Source organism: Aphelocoma coerulescens, chromosome 2, assembly GCF_041296385.1.
Source record: "Aphelocoma coerulescens isolate FSJ_1873_10779 chromosome 2, UR_Acoe_1.0, whole genome shotgun sequence".
In the NCBI taxonomy this organism is placed as follows: Eukaryota; Metazoa; Chordata; class Aves; order Passeriformes; family Corvidae; genus Aphelocoma; species Aphelocoma coerulescens.
The window spans coordinates 76786419-76807898 of record NC_091015.1 but is presented as its reverse complement, the minus strand read 5'-3'; the positions used below and the strand labels follow the sequence as shown (position 1 = coordinate 76807898).

Below are 21480 nucleotides of genomic sequence, written 5' to 3'. Positions count from 1 at the left end.
AGATAACTTGTGAATTTGAATTGCAGTTGTCTTTAACAGAATAAAGACAATAGAAAGCAGAAAACTGGACTGGTAAGCTTTTAAACTTTTAGACCAAAGTGTGAACCGTTGCTGCTGTTTCACGAGCTTTGAAAAGCAATAGCTTGAACTGAGACTGCTGGTAGATGTAATTTCGAACTTGTGGTAGAACTCTCATGCTCAGGAGATGCAGCAGTAATACAGGCAAAGGGACAAGAGAAAAATCTTAGCCTTACATAAAGTTTCAAGGGGGTAAAAAGTATCAGCATATACTAAACTTTTTAAGCATTTCTGTAGTAGCAATCCAATGTGTACCAATGAATCAGACTTAAATGACTGTACAAAGGCTGTTAGCCTTTTCTTGCTGTTTGCAACAAGAATCACTGAACACTTGTTGTGCTTTGCTTGTGGACAAGTAAAGACTGATAGGGTTATGTGAAAGCCCTTTCAAGGTTCATTAGCATGCGACAAGGACAGCACGTTTCTTCTAACCACATTTAGTGCCATAAATAGCATCTGTTTGCTTTTCTGCTCTGAGGTGACTCGCAGACACGTGAGCTATGAACATAGTATTGGTTAATTCCTTGACCAGGCTGTGATTTTAACTGCCATTGGCATCTTGTACTAGAGATGAGTGATTAATTTGTTTTTTAATTACAAAATCATAGCATTTATGCCTGTTACAAATAGTCTGAAGGTGTCCTTCATTGCCATAGCAACTTACAGATATGTTCTACAGTTAAATTAAGATGCATTTAAGTAGCATGGAGACATCTCTTAGAACTAAGGGAATGACAGATACTTAACCCTAGACCAATGGCAATTGAATTAAACTTTCTAGTGCATTACTAACCAGACAGCCCTATCCCTGCATAGTATTACATTATATATCCTACAGTATTAAAAACAACTGGTGTTTTCTTTAGGTGCAATTTTCATTAAAGAATATTTGACTTTTTGGTACAACTGTTTTAGATTAAATTGCTTTCCAGGAAGTTAACATAACCCATATATTATGACACATTGGGTCAACAACAGGAATTTAAATTTTAATATCCATTTCTAAAAGCCATACAAATAAATTTCTTTTTTTACAATGCTTGAAGTCATCATTAACAACTTTACATCTTTGAAGAATATACTCAGTTTGTACTTTGAAATGGCAAGTTTGATGTCACTATTAAGTCTAAGGCATTTATTCTAAATGCAGTTGTTAACTGAAGTAGTCCAGTTCAACATCCTAATAAACAATGTACTGTATATTGCAAAGTCCTTTGGGCAATATTATTATAAAAGTTAGCATAAAAGCTGGGGAAAGTACTGAATGAGCACATAAACAGTGACCTACTGAATTATTAAAGCTTTGTGTGTGTTTTCAACCTAAGTTGGCCTTTAAGATCTAAACCAGAAAGCAATGTCTTTGAAGAACAGACCAGTATCCTTCCTCATGTAGCTTATTCAAACTTTGTAGTTCAGTTTATCACCCAATAAAGACAGGTAGGAACAAGAGTTTAGTGATAATTTAGGCATTTTTGGCTAATTCACCCTTAAAATGACTGACAGACTGCAGTGATTTAGGCTCCTTAAAAGATCCCTGTGACACTCCCTTGACAGGACAGAGATAAATCTCTACAGATTTTTGGCCAAAAATGGCAATAAGGTAATTAAAACAGCAGAATTTAATTGTTGGGCTTTGCGTCACAGCTTGGTAAGTAGTATTCAGTACTTGTTTAGCTATTTTTCAGTGTTGCTGTATCATTCAACAGCCCTATATCAGCCAAATTTCTAGACCTTCCTTGTGTAGTATCTACCAGTGGATTGCCTACGTCCTGCTACAAGGGTTTCAGTTCTCATTGCTACATGAATATTTGCACCCTACAGACCCTGAGTAACTCTTAGTTACAAGTGAATTCTGAAATCCTTGCAGGAGACTGATGTTCTTCACAAAGCCAGATCTGTGCTTTCACTCTCATCTTCCATCTAAGGAACCAGCCTAACACCTGGAAGCCTGGTGCTGCTTGTGTGCTTCAAGCACATACCAGCAGCAGATGTTGCACTGGATGAACAACCCTAAGAGTTGTTCTAAAGAGTACAAGAACAGAAGATCTATCTATAGAAAAATGTCAGGTGAAATCTTACTTCTCAGTTTTGGCAATATGTGTTGTACAATACTTCACCGCATCCTACTTTACAGCCAGTATTTTACATGGTATTACATGTACTATACAGGTAATAGAACTATATTGCATAGTCTTAGGAAAAGCTGAAGAAAATAGGCTTTTCAGGTTTCCAAGTGCGGGAGAACTGAACACAGAGCACATAATATCCACATAGGATGGCATTTTCTATCTGTTCCCTCCATATTTGGCCACCCAGTCTGTTCCCCCATGTACTCGCTGAACTGTTGGGGGCTGAGTTAAGATACTCATGTTTTTTGCTGCTGAATTGAAAGTAGGACCTGGTAGTGGAGGACGAGCAGCTTTGTTTTTCCAGGAATAATCTGAAAGGAATAAGAACTCAGAATTAGTTATGACTAAAAGGTATTTTACTCCTCCACAGAGAAAAGAATGAGAGCTCACAGATGCCTTATGGTCCTCAAGGATGCTAATGTAGGATCCTTGAGGATGCTTTGGTCTCCTGTATGTCATAAAACATCCTGAGTTGGAAGGGACCCACAAGGATCAAAGAGTCCAGTTCCTGGCTGCACACAGGACAACCCCAAGGATCACACCATGTGCCTGAGAGCATGCTGTCTATGCTTGTTTTGAGATAAGATTATTTTTTCCTATAGTTTGTGTGTATTATTCTCACCTACTGAATAGTTGTTTTGCAGCAATTCCTCAAGAAAACACTGAGAATGAAATTCAGTGGAAAAGCTGATGCAAATGCCTACAACTCTGTATCTCTTATTACAAAACTGCTACAGAATGAAAGTGTTCTTTCCTCTATCTCAAATATTTTAAAAAGCATGTCATTATAACATTGATAAATTTAAGATTCAGACAGCTTAGCCTGAAGGACAGCTTCTGGAGACCCTCTTGTTCCTTTTGAGATTTTATGCCTTTTATTCCCTTCTTGCTTAGCTCAGAACTCCTGGTGTACTTGGTGGCAAGTCTTCTTTGCTCCATTTTCCATTTCTCCATTGATTTAATAGGATTTATTCCAAGTCTGAAGGCTTTTTTTCTCTCTTAATGTTGGCACCCACCTGATCTCAGGCACTAGCAGTAGTGCACTACTGTATTCCTGGTCTTCCTATTCAGATTTCCCCCTTTGACATTTCATGTAGTTGCTACTTCCTCAAGTTTCATGTGGTTAAAGTAATTACTCTGCTGCGAGGGCTGACATTTCATCATGTTCATGACCAATTCAGCCATTTTCCCAAGCCTTTAAAATCAGCCAGCTGGGACCTCTTTTATCCAGGCTCCTGCTATACTCCTTGTTTCCTTAGCATTCCTAAGGCAGATCCTGTCCCTTCTATTCCTACTTTTGTAGTTTAGTCTTATGTACTGATACTCTTTAAAACAAAATTTAACATTTAAATTGAATGGGTTTTTTGGTGCCTAGGTATCATTCTGATCCTTAGAGAAAACCACCTATTTTTGGTACTGTTTTTCAACAGTGGATTGAACCTGTTAAGGAACAGGTGAGGATCAAGACATTTAAAAAGGGGGAACACCAATGAGCTGAAATTTGGGGTCAGGTCTCCACCTCTTTGAAAACTGTTTCTCTTTATTTTACACTGGCATTCCCTAACTCTCATCAGCAAGTATGATTCTAGCCTACACTATCTTGGCAATAAATGTCACTTTTCCTGGCATTTTCCTCAGAAAAATTGATCTTTTATACTACATTAAATTATTTAAATTATGGCATTAAAAAACTTAACAGAAAAAATAATGAGAGCAAAACCAATTGAGAGTATAACTTATTACATTTTCGATAATATAAAGCAAAGGGTCACCAAAAATGTTAATGTTCAAATACTGACATCTAGGAGATAAAACCTGCCATTTGCTTTGTCCTTATCTCTCTTCCCATGCAAGTCTGAAGACTTTAAGCTAAATATGAGTGGTTTGAACAATGAGATTCTTGTTCTTCTCCAGAACATGGAGGAGTCTCTTAATTGACCTCCATCTGCCAGCCTTCTGACTTCTACTACACATATTCAATTTGTAATTACAGATTAACACTAAATTTATTTCCCTTTAGAATGCCACATGTGATTCCTTTTTTTTTTTTTGCACTATTCACAGCAGTCTAGAGAGAGTTGCAGATTTTTTCTTCCTATGAACTTCTTGATCCATGCATTGTGACAAACCAACTCTCGCAATTGTGTTTCAGCAGTGAATCAGATGAATGGAGTCCCAACTACATGACCATTTACTACACAGTTGTGGAGTTACATGATTTTACAATTCTGCTTAGCCCATCACCACTAATGAACAGTAGTTTAACGAATGGTCCAAATCTTCTTTACACCTTTTGTAATTATTTTCTCATTTATCTAACAAATATTAGTAGCAGTAGTTTCTCTAACTATCAGGACAGCCTCTAGACACCTACATGCAGCTCACTTATATTAAGAATTTATGCCCTAAAATTTTATTTACAAAACTTGAGGAAAACCTTACCAAGGGCTAATACATCCTCTTAGGAAGCATGGAAAATGAATATTTCTCTTTGTCTTGGATATGAGTAGTAAAAGAATATTTCTTACCCGATACAGGTGCACCAAGAGGCGCTAGCTGTATCCTTTGTCCAGCTGATCCAACTTCTTTTTTATGGAAGGAAGAGGTGTACAGTCCCAATGGGTTGTAAGCACCACTACTTACAAAGCCAGGATTTCCTGTTGACATTACAGAATTTTAGAATTTTCAGCTGCATTCAGAAAACTTTGCCTACTTTTTATAGTCACTTCAAATTATATTTGCCATACCACAAGTACAAGAGTACCAAGTACGAGCATTCTTTAAAAACTCCCTAGTGCTTGTCTCTTGAAAAACATTCTTTCATTGAATTCATTCTTTGCTTTGTATACTAGTTGGACCCTTTTCAGCACTTAGCAGACAAAAATTCATCAGGAATAAAGACAAAGAGCAGGGTGAACATTTTATTAGTACTTCCTTTAAACTTAAGACCACATAGAAAGGTTTACACTGAGTTGCAGAGAAATGTAGGATCTTACCTTTTGTTTACATCTACTTGCTTTACTGGAAGCTGGTTTAACTAGTGCTCAGTACTACTCTTGTGCTCAACATGTTTGGCCTAAATCTATCTAAAAGAATGGAACCCAGCTTCTCTTGTGGAAAGTGGTGCACCACTTGAAGTTGACTTTGACAGTTCCCACAGTTGAAGGCCTGTTATAAAAGTCAGACCCAATTATCCTCTCTCTTTAACCCTGGTTATAATTCTGTTTGTGCCTAGTTTTGGTCCAGATCTTTCTTTAAAGCAGCACGAGCCTGAGAAGGTTGACATAACTATCCTAATTTGGAAGTTGAGAAGCATTGTGCATGTACACACAAAATTAGTACTGAAATTAGGGTCCAGTGGAAGAGTGACCTGTTACAATACTTACACTCCCTAATCCAAGAAAATTTCTTACCTTCTTCAAGTCTGTCATCATTTGGGACAGTGTTACAACTACGCTGGCACAATGTCCAGAGAGAAACGCTTTTCTGTAGTGGTATGGTTCTGTGTTCAGTAGTATTAAATTTATGAAGTAGAAGGTTATACACAGTAGTTTATTTTGACCTTTATCAAGTGTGAGCATATTCATCACACCTTCAAGTGGTAGTTGCAGAAAAAGAGAGTATCTGCTTTGCCAGGTTTTTCTGTCTCCTAAATCTTTGTGCAATACCATAATATTCCTCTTCACACCAACATTCCCAGACCTGTGTGATAATGTCAGAGCTCAGAGCAGTGGAACTATAAGGCACAAACTAGACTGCCTGGAATCCTGAGTTTCCTCCCTTTTACTCTAAGGTAACTCCACCAATACCTGTGCAACTACAGCACTGTAAGATCAGTGTAACAAGTAGGGAATCCAAATGCAGGAAATGGTGCAAGTCCTGAGTGCTGTCATGAACAATTCATCCCTTAGGGGAGATGCATGTGCTGCATTAAGATCACTTCTTCACCATTATCCAGTGACCTGCTGTGGATTATAATCAGGCTACTAAAATATTATCTGCCTTTTAAAGCACAGTAAGTTCCAAGAATCCAGAAGAAGCCATAATGAAGAGAGCAAGGTTTGACAAAAAAGATTGCAACTGAAAATGGAAATATACGATCATCAGGAACTTGCATTGTAAGTGTAATTTTTTTTACAAGAAAATGTAAAACATAAGTAGGAAATGTACAAAGAACCAGGCTATAATTGCTATAAATTACCTTTTGGATCCTCTAATTTTTCATTCAACCTTTCTTTGCACGATAGCTTTTCAATAGGTATAATTAAGTTCTCATCTGTAGACAAGGAAAATTAAAGGAAGAAAAAAATGGAAGGACAGACCTTTAGAAAAAGGGTATGAAGAACCAATCTAGGTGATGTAAAAGAAATGAGGAGGAAAAAAGGCAAGCAAGAATGAATATCTGACACATTAGTAATTATAATGTCTTATTCTTGTTTTCTTAAGCAGGAAATGTTATTCCAACAAGTTACTCTACAAAGTCCATTCTAATTATGGACTACCAATATGACTTACCAACAATGCAATCACATTCCATTTACAATTTCAAGGACTCGGTCATATCTGCAAAGTTGACTGATCATAAACTTACAATCCTTCATAAATAAAGCACTTGTAACTATTTGCTCTTATCTTATTTTGCCTGAGAGCAATATTGTGGCTGATGGAAAAAAAACAAAACCCACTTAAATGAACTATGCATAGTTATTTAAACACAGCAGTGTCAACTTTCAGATTTTCAATATGAAAAGAGAAAAGTTATAATTTACATGTATTGTGTTTCCATGATCCATCTATCCTGGTTTCATGTGTATCTGTCTTAAATGTTGCTGTCTCCCCAGTATATAAAACATCACATGCAATTTAAGATACTGATAGAAATAATACCAAGTATTTTCAAATATAAAAATGAATCAGTTTTAGTGCTTTGTTTCTTTAAATTCTTGGTAGTAAGACAAATGCACGATTTCTACCATTAGTATTCATCTTAATTTTATCTTTAGTGCAGTTCAGTAAGTAGATGTCTAGACTATCAATGAAAACATTTGGAAGCAGATGTTTGCCCTTCTGTGCCTGATTCCCTTGCAAGCTTATTTATCAATAAATTACTTCTGAGGCAGATGGATACTGTATTTCAGAAAACAAAAATGATACACATGATGACAGCTTTAAAAAATCCTATTTTTTTCCACAAAAAATTCTGGTAGGTGCTGTTATTTTTCCACTTTCTAAAATCTTGCACGTTCATTCAGATGATAACTTCAGCTCACCTTCAGCAGGGAAAATCAGGTTTGTTGACACTGCAGAATGGCTACTAAAGTTCTATTAAAAAGGGGTGCAGCATCTGCACGTAAACAAACCTTCTGAAGTTCTTGCTGTACAAGCATGTAAAGCTGGGAGGTTTATTGGCAAGTAAGTATTGGAGAGTGACTCGTGCTAGCTGGACAATGGCTGCAGGGTTGTTATCAAGGTAACCTCTCAAGGTAACAGGGACAGTGTACATAAAGTACAGGGCTTGGTGGTGAGAAGACAGATTTCAGTCCAGAGTCTGATGCTTTCCTCAGTGAAATCTTAGATGAAGTGTTTAACTAGTGTTGGCACTCACTCTATAAAATGCTGATAATAGTGTTCTTCACAAAATATAGTCTCACTGAAAGTTCTTTCCTGGAAATAAGGAGACTTTTCTTGCAGCAAAGGCTTTAGGACAAGGCCAAAATGTATAAAAGACATGTCTAAAATATTAGGCAGCACTTTTATTACATGAGTACATCACCCACCACTTTGTTTTCATGGGTGACACTGCTGTTTGATAGTGTTCCATGGCACAGGGAGCAGGTAGTAATGAGGTGAAACTACTTGCTTAAATATTAGTAAAATAATGGTCTCAGTGGATTATATACAAAATTTATCTTGACAGAACTTTATAGGTAGGGGTTGGTCTACACCTTCCTAATGTTTTGAAAGCAAAATACATAATTTCACATATGAAAAAGTTGTTATTTTAAGAGTCTTTCACTAAAACAAAAAAAAAAAGAGCCTAGAATCTAAGCTAAACTGCTTAAGTTAAACCAGATGGTCTTAACTAAATTAATTAAATAAAGTACAAGAAGATATAATGTGACCATTTACAATTACACTTTTACCTGTAGTATTTCTGCTGTAAGTCAATCCTCCCCCAGCATTTGCCAGTGATTTAGAATACAACTGGTTGTTCCAGGTTCTGTGTGATCCTTCTTTATTGGCTGCTGCTAAAGAGACAGTCTTCGGGTTTACACCTTAGAAAACAAATAAAGGAAAATGCTATAAATACCAAATTTCAAACATAATTCAACCAATAAATGACATTTCTAGAACAGAAAACCAACACTGAATTTTTTGTCTTATGATGTAAAACACCGTAACTGTAAATTAACCATGTCCATTGATTAGATTTTTAAGCCGAACCATGAAAACGTGACATTGATTTAAGAACAATTCTCTTCATGCTTTGAAAAGGAATTTAAAAAGACGTTTCAGTAGAGTTACTTGGTTTCTATAAAACTATAATCTCACAATTGATATTTTTGTCTGTAAAAAAAGGAACACACAAATTAAAAATACCTATCAAAACCTGGGGTTCCCAAGGCTGAAAATAAACTATTCCTTCAAGGGTTAAGTTAAAAAGTAGGACGAAGATGTTCTTGTTACTTCAGCATGTTACAAGCATTACAAGAGGTAATGGGATTACAGCACATTACAGCTCCCAGATCTACTGGTTGCAGAACTAAAGTAATATGCATAAATAACAACTATGTTCCTTGGACCTATTCCCTTACATGTCGAAATTAATTATTTTTTACATCTACGCCTTTCTCATTGAAAACCACAGAGACATTCGAATTGTGCTTAAAAAAAGGTAAGAAATACAGCTGACCCTTCCATTTGCATTACCTTAGATAGGGAAGTTCCTCGCCCTTTATAATTTTCTTTTCTTTTGGACTTGAACTGTAGAGTCTCTAGGCATCCTATTTAACATTCAAGAAGTGATTTCATATTCAGAAGTCATCACTACCCTAATGAATTCCTGACAAATTAATCATATGTTGTAACAAAACAACTTCCCCGACAATGGGGAATTCCTTTGTGAGCCACCTAAGTTCTCACATGTGGATTACAGAAGTCATGATATGATTACTGTAATTGTACAAACCACCATGGTAACAAATAGAAGATACTAAATGAGACACCAAGAAAATAATTCGATTATAGAAGATATTCAGAATACAAACTAAAGGAAACATTCTTTTTGCTTTCTCCTTCTTTCCATTCTCATTCCCAGTAATTACATAATATCATGTTATTTTCCTGATAAAATCACCCAGATTTGGACTAAGATATCTATTTCTAAAGAAAGATGACTACCTTAGGAAAGGAAGTGAGTGTGGGAATTCCTACCAATGCCAGTGGCTGGATATTTCTAAACACTGTGTACAAGGAAGGGGACTGTGTTTATCAGAACTTATGTTCAGAAAACCCCAAACATGCTGACACTGCAAAATTGGTAAATATGCATGATATAAAATCATAGAATCACTGAATGGTTTGGGTTGAAAGAGACCTTAAAGATCATCTAACTCCAACTGGGACACCTTCCACTAGACCAGGTTGCTCAAGGCCCCACCCAACCTGGCCTTGAACACTGCCAGGGGTGGGGCATCCACAGCTTCTCTGGACAACCTGTCCAGTGCCTCGCCACTCTCATAGTAAAGGATTTCTTCTGTATATATTTTCTAAATTTCCCCTCTTGCAATTTGAATCCATTACTCTTAATCCTACCACTACGGTTCCTGATGAAAAAAATATATGTAATTTCTTTAGTCCTCACATACACCTCCTTATGGGTTAATCAGGATATATTCCTAGTAACCCAAGAGATGTTGGCTTTATATTACTGAGGATTTTTTATGTTACTGGTCATAAGAGGGCCTGTGAACTTTTATGGTGTACAAGCAGTGTTGGTTGGGGTCCTGCCACGTTTACATAGCCAGGAACTGCTGCATCAATTGTGATGAGGTTTGTTCTGGGAAAGACATTTAGTCCAAAATTTGAAAATTTAGCCATGTTATGAACAATAAAATTATCCAGTGAGAAATCTAAACTCAAATGTACTGTATGTGGATTGTGCACAGCTTGTATTTTCTACATGTATTGACTTTTAACCTTACCAGGCAGATATCTTGATTGGTTTATATAGTAATCTTTTGCTGATGTATTTGATCTTTCGGAATCATTTCTCATCAGAACCTTGTTTTCCCCTCCTGGCTGGATACAGCATGAAGCTTTTGGTTCTGGCACACTGAAAAATCAAAATTTTCAAACCATGTGACCAACAAGTCCAGCCCAGAATATCACAAGCTGACCTTAGCCTGAAGAATACAGTGCTCTTCACTTATCCTACTTCCATCAGTAGAGTCTGTTTCCACAAAGTAACAGTCAAACATAACACCTCACGAGAGCCTGACCTGGGATTTGAAGAAAGAAATGTATCCAACACTATGGAATTAAAGCAAATGTGGCAAAATGGCAGAACACAGTACCACTTAACCCACCAAGGAAATAATGTTAGTATACCAAATTTTAGTAAAACAGGTTCTTAAATACACAACAAACACCTGAACCATATAGTGCCTGAAAATAAACTTGATTCTGTTTGGAGATTACCGCCACTATAGCAACACACCCAAAGCTGATCTGCTCATGCAACTCTTGGCATTCTTGCAGAATTTTGGTGACGTGTATTTTTATAGACTTGTCTTAATCAAGCTATAAATCTACTTCTGGATACTGTTTACTAAAACAAACGGTGATTTTATAATTGTAGGACCTACCTAAAAAGAAATTCCTTGTTTTTCTTTCCTTTTAACAGTGCAATGCTAGGCTTCTTTGAACATGACATTCCAAATTCAGGGTCATCCAAGTCGTCCCAGCTATCCATAGCCTTTACCAAAGTCTGACCCCACCGTCTTCTGCAGGTTTTAGGACCTAGTACACCATTCAGAGGGCCACTAGCTGCTTGTTTCTATTTTAAAAAATAATAAAAATAAGTTAAAATAATAATAATTTTAAAAAAGCACTTTAATTCAATTCTAAAATTTTGTATTTTGTATCTAGTGTAACTCCTGACTACTGCTTACAGACTTTGAGAGAATTTTTCCCAGTGTGTTGTATCTGTTTTGGTCACAGTCTCATTACGACTTTAAGCACAAAACATAATAATAATGCCAGCATGTAGTTGGAGTGTAGTTCTTTTGGATTGTTATCCTTAAATTGCTCAAGCCTACCCGAAGCAGTGAGGTTAACATTCTGTTTGCAAACCTAGTTCAGAGCTCAACCCCTATTCCTGGCATCTTGCTGAACTCATGCTCTAAACAGTGGTAATTGAACTGTCAAGAAATAGAGCACAGTGGTGCAGAACACTGCTGTGCCCCCAAAGTAAATACAGCAAATAAAAGAAACCGGTCAGGCCTTTTCTTTAACATTCTGTTCCAATGAAATGACTAAATTTTAAAACTGTCCTTCCATCTGACTATCATTTGCTTTCCAGTATTCTCTGAATACCTATTATTTTTAACATACTTTGTATTGCAGTTCAGTGAGTACAAGTCAAAAGCAAAATGGAAGTTACAAACCAAAGTTTACTAGTCATCTTCCTAAAAATCTTAATTGCTAAATTCTTACAAGGTTAGGAACTGGATATTTTTGGATATTCTCCTGCATGAGGCAAGTGAAGTTCTCCCTTTCAACTTCTCTATTGTGTACTGACAGTATTGTTGTGAATTGTTTCTCAAAGGTCAGTAAGTGCCAGCTGTTTCAACTCCATTATTGCATAAGCATGTCAGTGAGGGCTATTATAAATGAACGTTGTTATTACAAGCAATCTATTCTTCTAACTTGCTATACAATTTTAATAAGCAGGCAGTTATATCCTCAGTTAGTCCCTAGTTATCTATCTGTATCTCCTCTAATAAAACGTAACAATTTTCAAGGCATCACCTGGCTGAATAAACAAAGAACTTGTAATAAAACCATCTATGTAGTTATTGAAGACAACTTACAGGCGATGAGTTTTTACTGATAATTGGGAAAAGTGGTTGTGCCTGTGGCTGCTGCTGCTTTGGTACTTGCTGGTTAGCTGTGTTCTGAGGCAACTGAATTTGCTGGAGAGGCTGGTGGTTAACCTTTGGCAGGGGCTGTGGCTGTGTCTTGTCAGATAAATCAGGTGAAGACAGAGGTTCTGGCTTAGCTTCCAGTTTAGGTAAAGATGGCTTTGGCTCTGTTGGCTGAACCGGTTTAACAGGAGTCTGCTTCTCCAGATACTGTGGAGGAGGTCCTAAAATTTGGCCAACTTGAAAGTAAGGGTATTTTAAAGCCTGCAGAAGAAGATATACCATGCTAATTTTACTTCAAAAATTTGACTTCGGTAACCTCATCAACGATCAAAGCAGGTTTCTGAAACATTTGAGCAAGCTTTTCAACACAAATGAAAGATGGATGCAGAACGAGATCATACATAAAGTCTATATTGAGAACTAGCAGTTCTGTATTCCAAACTCTTCCCATCACAGAACTTAGTAATATTGATCCATTTGTACATATGACAACAGTCATACCCTTTTGTTCCCTTCTTTATTGCTAGGTCGAGTCTGTGTTTTGAGGTGCATTATACATTCAACACCATTCTATATTTATCCAGTAAAAAATTTCAATTTTAAAAGAAGTAGTCCCCACCATCTTTACCACATGCCTTATTATACGTTTCCCCTGCTGACTGCGTTCTGGCAACTCAATGAGTAGCCTGAGGTTTTTAATTAAAAACAGAACAAAAACAACAACAACAAAAATGCCAGAAGTGAGATAATTGCCATGTCTGGGTTCTACAATTAGAGGATGTTAATAAGCAAGGTTTCTCCCCCATTTTTCTTATCACCAGCTCTTGCTTTTCTTTAAAATACATTGTGCTTGCTGTGCCTTCATAGTGTTTATTAAGAAAATACAGTGTCTGTCTTAAGGCAGATGTTTATTTGATCCTTTTCCTCTGACCTTTCCATATCCTCTGCTAGATGTAGAGGATGGACACACCTTAGTAACACACCTCCTCCTATATCAAAACAACACACTCTGCTAATCCTTCTGGGTAGGATCCCACTCTTTGTTAGTTCTCAAAGACATGTTTTGCCTCAGCTGCACTCAAGAATCACTGCCTTTGAACACATTGCCATGTATATGCATTAAACTCTTCCTTCTGACTGTGGATTACACAACTGCTGCAGCTGCTTCCTTGATTACTCACTTGGTTAAAAGCTAGTTATTTGTTTTGTAAAGCACCATACACTATTTTGTGTAGAGGTACATAGTACTGGACTACAGACAGATGTCCATCACTGTACAACAGACATGCTTTATAAAGTGGAGAGAAATGGTTGCTCTGTTTGGTACCATCTGCTTAATGTTTCTGAATCACTTACATTACATCCACCTAGAATAACTTGCAATATGTGCTTTCTTTCCCAATTGTATTCCTCTTTTATACCTTCTAAATAGGATTACATTAGGTATGAATAATAAAAAAAAAAACAACACAGAATGTAACCATCTTCAGTCCTTGAAATATGTTTTTTGAAAATTAACTTGGAGAAAAATTGTGACCTTTGTGGCCTATTGGTATGTTCTTCATAGAGTTCTTTCCATATAACTTTGTACAATTCACATTCCAAGTAAAAATAGTCCTTAGCTCTTCCATGCTGCATTCTATCTGTGGCTTTACAAAAAGCAAGGCTTTCCAAGTTTTCAGTACCTCCCTTTGTACAGATGGGGAGGAAAACAGAAGTGCCAGAAGTGTCTGATAGACACAACTGAAACACTTACACCTCAGCTATTTCTCTGTCCTGTACAGAGAGAGTTTTAAGCTATGCCAATATAGAAGACAACATTGCAGAAATAACGGAAGAGTTTCTGATGTCTGCTGAGCCAGGTTTAGAACTTTCTCTTCTCACCACTTAGTCTCATTCCCACCAAAGTGTTCAAAATGAGGAGACATTTGTGGCCATCACTATTATGGCAATCAATTGGTTTCTGTATCTACGATTTTTTAACAATGCAAGAAAATTCAGTCTTATACTTAATCATTCATGTACTCAGACCTGACTTGCTGTAGGTCTCTTCTTTGGATTCCAGTTCAGCATGTCACTCATAAGATGTATTGCTTCATTGCTTGCATTTGGGATGAGAGTTTTTAGGCTTATAGGGACACATTGTGGGAAACGGAAACTCATGGCAGAAGCAAGGTGGTATCCTTCTGTCCAGTCACTCTGTTTCAAAGGAAAGAAAAATCAGCACCAAAAAAGAACAAAGAGGTATTTAGATAAAATTTAGTGCAGTTGTAGTCATGCTTGGTGTGCACAGCTCCTTCCTATATAGTTGAAAACAAGCATTCCTGTTTTCCATGACAATTATTACAACACCAGTGAATGCAGCATCACTCTCCAATGGCAGTCCTCCTGAGGTCTCCTGTAGCTAAAGGTGGAATCATCACCATGAATAACACACTTGGACACATCTATCTGAAGGAGACAAGAGTGCAGCAGTACCAGGAATGGTACTGAACATCCCATCTGCCACAGAAATGAGTCCAACAGCTAACTTCAACACACCCTCTTTATGGAAATAGCAGAGGTGAGGCCCTTTCATCCACCATGCCATGGTTGTATAACCGTGATGCAGCCTATACAATATAGCACTGATCCTGCCATTAGGACAGTCAAAGTTTAAATTACAACTAGACAGTATTGCAACATTAAAAAGCCATGACCACCAGATAAGAACTTTTTTTTAAAGTGTTTAACTTTCCAAAAGTAAACCCTGAAGTCCTTTGTTCCTTGATAACTGCATTCTTGGAATATAGAACTAAAGGACTATCAAAGACCTCAAGAGATCATTTAGTCCATGCCATTGTCCCTTCCTGACAGGTGTTAGTCTCAAAAAGCTTCCAGTTTCTGGCAATCCACAACCACTCTATACAACCTATTCCAGAGAGTAATCTCCTCAAGATTAGAAAAATGGAGGTTTCTCATATAAAAATAAAAGACCACTGTTGAGTGTCCTATCATCCATAGACACCAAGAAGGAAGTATTTGATTCTTCCCTCTAGAGTGGCCTTTTTATACGTTAGAAGGTGTATTTGTTTTCCTTTCTTCCAGTCTTTTTTTGCACAGGCTAAAGAAACCCAAACAGTTCCTAGGGTCTAGGCTTTTAAAGTTTTATTTCTTCCCTAGACTCTGATTTTTCTCTCTTAAAAAGGAAAACTCTAAACTGGATATAATATAGCAAGTGAAACAGAAAGATTAGTTCATATGTTAATGAGAATACTCCTTTCTCTACACACTGGTATGGTATTTGTCTTTAGACATACAATACACTAAATATCTCCTAAGGCCTCTCCTACAGATGTGTTAGCTGGATGGTTACCCACAGCTATTTATGTAGCTGATTATTCCTGCCTAAGTACAGCACTCTGTGCACTACTGAAAACATTTCTTTAAAGCTGCATCTCTACTTCTATACATAAAAAAAACCCCTCTAAATTCTAATCTTGTTTTCTAACATAATCCTTCTCAGCCTGCCATCTACTAGCTTAAGTAGCAAAATCTACTCCACCAGACAGCAATACAACTTTAAAATACAACTTTAAAAACTTGATCAGATGCAGAACCACTTAAGTTCTATTCAATTCATCTTTTGAATAACAGCCAGTGAAGCTTACTCGCTGTGTAAGTCTTTCCAAACAGGTATGTTCTTATCATGCAGTTTGTATATAACTATGCTGATGAGGGACAGCATCAGAAACCTTACTGAAGACAAGGTATGATATCAGTGCTCTTCCTCTATCCACCAAGCTTATTACACTGCTACAGGACAAACTGGACTGATTTGATACAATTTGGTCTTAAGGTACCACGATAGCTATTACTCATATTTTTATGCAGAACAGTTTTAGTTCTGTTAGCACAGTCCACGGTAACAATAAAACCTCAAATACAATTGTAAATCACATCTGGTTAAAAAAAGTCTCAAGATTTCAAGCAACTTCCTATTCCACCTCAGAGAATAGTTTGTTCATTTAAATTAATGGAGAAAGACTTCCCTCCTTCACTGCACTGCCCTTCTTTATTGAGTTTGGTGGCATTCTGTCTGCTAGAAATAGTGATAAAGGAACAGTTTACAACAAAGTACCAAGGACTGTGTGTTGAACTGGTGAAGCACAGGGATAAAGTAAAAACAATACAAGAGCAAAAATGAAAAATACATTTATATTTATAAAAAGAAAATAAATTTGGAATAATTTAAAGTGCCATTGCCAACCTTCAGCTAATGAAAATGCATTTCATTAATCTCTCCTATTGAGATTGTCATCAATTTTTTCATTAAATTCACATACTCCAAGTGCACCACCACTGCCAATATTTGAATAGTGCAATTTAATTTATTTATTAAAATAAAGAAAGAAACTTAATTTAAAAAATAAAACAAAATAGTTGCCTGCCACTATTTAAAACACCCAGATTCACAGAAGTCATTGGTGTGTTGTTATGGACTTAAGCACAGGAAGATAAACTGGAATGAAGATAGCTTCTGGGCATAATTCCTGTAATTCATTTTTGCAGGATAACAGAATAAATGAAAATACATTACTGAAAAAATAGTATTTTTAAATCTATCTGCAAAATCAGACTATTAAAATAACTGCTTACATTTTTCAGAATGTAAGTACTTGTAACAAATGATTTATTTGTTGTGGTAATTCCTATCATAATATTTAAGTACTCCTCTTACACAGCAATCTCCCTGAAGAACACCTTAGCATTGTCACAAGGAGAGAAAATTCCCAAGTCTGTCCAGCAGATGACGGGTACAAAGTAATTAATTACAGTTTCCTGATCCTAGAGGGCTGACTTACAATGTCCTTAACTCTTAAGGGCTTTAGTGGAGGTTACAGTTTTCTCTGGAATGCTCAGCTGGTAATGCTCCCTGCTTTCCCAAGCAATAAGCTTTCTAGTCAGGGAATGACAGACTCTAAACAGTCAGGATTTGCCTCTGTTAGTTCCTTGGAAGGTTAGAGGAAAAAACACAGCAGTCAGCTCAGTGCTGCTCTGCTACTGCACACAGTGAAAACCTCTCTGATCTGCCTGCTCTTCAGAGCTTGTTTATGTTGTACAGTGAAAATGTTCCAGAAGCCAGCACGGTTCTGTCTTTCAGATATTCTTCATATACATCAAAATGTTCCTCTCACTCTCCTAGATGTGCAATCTGCTTAAGAAAGCTCACATCTGCATCTGAAAACTCAAGTCTTACAATACTGCTCCTCTTGCACATTATTCCTGAGGCACAACTGTGTCATGGCAAGCACTGTTTTACACATCATACCAATTTTCACTGAGTCCTCTAGACTCAATTTTCACTTCCACAACATATCTATAACTCTCCACCTGACCTTTTCCTCTCTGCTCTGCCATGAGTTTGCACCTGTTTCTCAGTATGTTCTCTTGGATATTTTCCCACCACTTCAAGCTCTGCGTGTTCCTAGCTAAGCTTAATCTATTTCTGTTTTAAGTTTTCTGTTCCTTACTTCTCTATTGGTAACAGCTCCTTTACTGGACAAGAACTATACTAAATTTTGTATCAGTAAGAACACTAATGAAACTGATGTTTGTCTCTCCACCCTTAGGTTTTTCAGATCTACATGGACTGTGTTTGGTCAGTTATTCCACCAAGCTCTATTTGCATCCATAAGGTACTGACAAACATCTGCCATTTCTTACTTTAGTCTCCAAAAATATTTAACTGCATATGGTCTTTTTTTTTCAGTCCATTCAAAATTTCAAAGGTAATCTTATTCATTTCTTGCATGTTCTTCCATCCACTTGCTAAAACAACTTTTAAACTGAAGTAAATGTAATTGCATCCATTTTTATATGCACCACCCAAACCTTCCTTGAAATTTTAAATAGTATTTAGCTCATCCACAAAATAACTGCAAATAATTGTTTTCTCTCTAAAATACTGCACATTTTCCCTCCATTACTTCTCATTGCTAATAATATTTATGAGACATCTTTTATGCTTTAAAAATAAGAAAAGCATAATTTGTCATATTTATGGTAACTTTTACAAGTTCCAAATTCTGGGTGCCAGCACAGAAGAATTACACTTTCGGGAAGGGAAAGCAAATTGGCTCCGGCAAATTAAATCCTAGGAGACTTCTGATTTGCCTTCCATTATGAATAGCTTTAAAAAACTAAATTAAACTATTTTATCTGGCTTTTGTCAGAGGAGAGAAAGGCAACACAAAATGGTATGGTATTCAACAGATGCCAATATACAAGAGAAGACTAGCATTACATGCCTTAATGGAAGCTGAAAAGAAATACAGTTGAGAAAACCGTAAGTTTGCAGGAAACTTACTGAAACAGTAAGTTAATATCTACGTTCTGAAAGATAATATTGAATATTTTGTAATAATTTGATTTAATTTTCTTTGTAATACAATTGTGTGAGGTTTTTTAAGTCTGACCTTCTTTGGAGTCCCTAGTACTTGGCAAATTTTGAAGATTTCATCTACTTCACTTGTGCCTGGGAAAAGAGGTCTGAGTGTGTACAGCTCAGCCATTATGCTGCCAACTGCCCATATATCAATAGGTGAGCTGTAGACAGATGATCTCAGCAAAACTTCAGGAGCACGGTACCTGTGAGGATGGAAGGAAATAACAGATAAGTTAAAATGGTCACAGGAAGGTTATTAGTTAAGCTAATGTATTAAATTCTTGATATACTTACCACCTGGTAGAAACATAATCTGTGTAAGGTGGCTGAGATCTTAGTTCTCTAGCCAACCCAAAATCTGCTATTTTCACAAGTTCTGGTCCACTACAGAGAAGGTTTTCAGGCTTCATATCCCTATGAAAAAATCCTGTAGAAGACCAAACAGAAAAGAATGGCAAATTATCACAGAATCACTTCTTAAGCATCACTTCTAATAGGAGTAATCCAGTATTTACTTTGGGATGTTTTGGAATAATATAGTGGTTTTCAGTCTTTTCTTTCTTTCCTAATTGTTTTTTTTTTATAAATTCAACATAAAAGAATTGTAACCTTGCCCCAACAACTGCACACATTTTCCCTGCAGTGATTATTACACCAAGTGTTCTTAAATTAACAAAGGTAAACTGTCATTAGCACACTAAGGAAAATTAATTGGCTAGTGCAGCAACATCAAATGAAAAACCAGCCTCACAAGGAGATCTTCTGCAAAAACTACAACTGCTTTGTCAGTTTTGGATAGTGGAAAATTGAGCATCTGACACATTTACTTGATTCATAGAATTCCTTGAATGATTTTTAACTAGTTATTTATCATTGTGACAACAAAGGATATCCAAATCCTGCTCAGAAATGCTAATATTAGTAATGCAGGCACATAAAGCTTTTTCAAGGCTTGCTGTTGGCTTGAGGACCTCTATACGTAGGCAGTGGTTAAGTCACTAAGCAAATTAATTCTACTGTTTAATTGGAACACACAATTTGTTATGTTATACATTAATTTGATTGAAATCCACTTGCTAGAATTTCTGCATGCATAAATTGAAAATAATTGTAAGAAATTGGCTGAAATTATTACAATGAAATAAAAATGTTCAAATTTATTAAACCTGTTATTCCCTTATACACTTATGATTAAAGCAAAATATTAATATTGTAACTTAAAATCGGAAGGTTTTCTTAAAATCTAATATTCTCATTTATCTCACAGAGAAATGAGGTAGGAAAAGAGGATGCTAACAATCAGAGAACAGTATATGATCCTGATCAGAAGGACAAGAAAATGTCAATTTCTGGGTATTTGATAATACTGAACAGAATTAATTATTCATTTAATTCATCGACAGGCCTCTTCAGGGTACACTGAAAGCAAATCAAACCTCACTAGGAACACTGTTTCTTATTTTATTTTCAGCTAATGTTTTGTTGTCTCTGGAAAGTTTTAAGGATACCAATGTGACGTGAAGAACAACTACGAAATAAAAATTGCAGTTGAGCATGAGAGTAAATTGCTACCTTTTTAAAGGCAAAAGAGTTTGCTACCAATATTTTAAAATACAGTTCACAGACAGATATTAAACATGAGCATTAGGAGTTTTGCAAACACTGAAACTTTTTGTTGTTGTGAGCACACCTCACCTCTTGTTGAGACTGTGCCTGTAATTCCTAGCAACATCCCACTTATTAAACTATTTAAATCCAAGTTATATTTGATAAGGATACTGTTTCAATTTCTTAGTGAACAAGTTAAGTTCACTAAGAGTAGAGTATCATATTAGTCACAGTATCTCAACACAAGAGTATTGATGTATCAATGCTTCTCAATTAGATCTTTTTGAGGAAGCAGCAGTTTGGTATAGCACAGCATACAAGTTTCTTTAGTTTGTCTGTACATCTTCTAACTAAAGTAGAAAGAACTACTGAACAGTGTCTGAATGAACAACATCCGATGCTTTCCAAATGAAAGAGGAAAATCCAGCTATAGGAAAACAAAGAGTAACTTCAGGCACAGTTTAAAATTGCACCACACTTGAAACAGGAAACCACGATTTATTAGAGATGATTAATAGCCCTTGCTAGGTTATTTTATTCAAGTTTTTCTGTGCACAATCTTATTTTCTAAAAAAGTGCTATACAATTAAACTCTGGTAGAAAACCTACCATGTTTGTGGATGAAAGCCAGCCCTTGCAATATCTGATACATCATGTTTCTGATGACTGACTCAGGGAAAAACTTGTTTCTGTGAAGAAACAGGGTAACAACTTTACATAATTAAGAAAAATAATGTATCTTCAGAACACACGTTTCTTTATTTTGCATAACACATCATGAACACATGAAAACAGACCCATCAAGTCAAAGCAAGAAAGATGCAACTCTCATTTCAAAACTCTACTGGGCCTTAATCCCACCCACTTTAAGTGCAGCAGCAGAACTTCTCTGCTAGGAGGTTCATGGTGCTGTCTCTCTGTAGAAGCTGGTTGGCCAGCAGTGTGCTTGACCAGGTGAACGTGGAATGTACAGCAGTGTAACAAGGCAGAGATGGCACAGTGCAGCACTAGTTGGTGCATTACCCAGTGGTGCCCTTAAGAGAACCCTGATAAGAGCAATGCTGCTCAGCTGCAGAGTAACACTGTGCTA

The 21480-nt window shown here is 36.5% G+C and overlaps 1 protein-coding gene across 8 annotated transcripts in view; it reads right to left on the bottom strand.

Moving 5' to 3' along the window:
- Positions 1-1046: 1046 nt before the first annotated feature.
- Positions 1047-21480, bottom strand: part of MAK (male germ cell associated kinase) — a 29450-nt gene continuing 9016 nt past the window's right edge. For 7 of the 8 annotated variants that reach the window (XM_069008117.1, XM_069008119.1, XM_069008121.1 and 4 more), the window contains 11 exons: positions 21000-21079; positions 19077-19209; positions 18814-18985; positions 14387-14554; positions 12302-12616; positions 11075-11265; positions 10412-10542; positions 8351-8482; positions 6409-6483; positions 4736-4864; positions 1047-2518 (listed from right to left, as the gene is read on the bottom strand). In XM_069008117.1, coding sequence (XP_068864218.1) covers positions 2364-2518; positions 4736-4864; positions 6409-6483; positions 8351-8482; positions 10412-10542; positions 11075-11265; positions 12302-12616; positions 14387-14554; positions 18814-18985; positions 19077-19209; positions 21000-21079 — 1681 coding nt within the window. In that variant the 3' untranslated portion in view covers positions 1047-2363. The remainder of the gene's footprint in view (positions 2519-4735; positions 4865-6408; positions 6484-8350; positions 8483-10411; positions 10543-11074; positions 11266-12301; positions 12617-14386; positions 14555-18813; positions 18986-19076; positions 19210-20999; positions 21080-21480) is intronic. The other variant, XM_069008122.1, reaches the window with a different exon arrangement.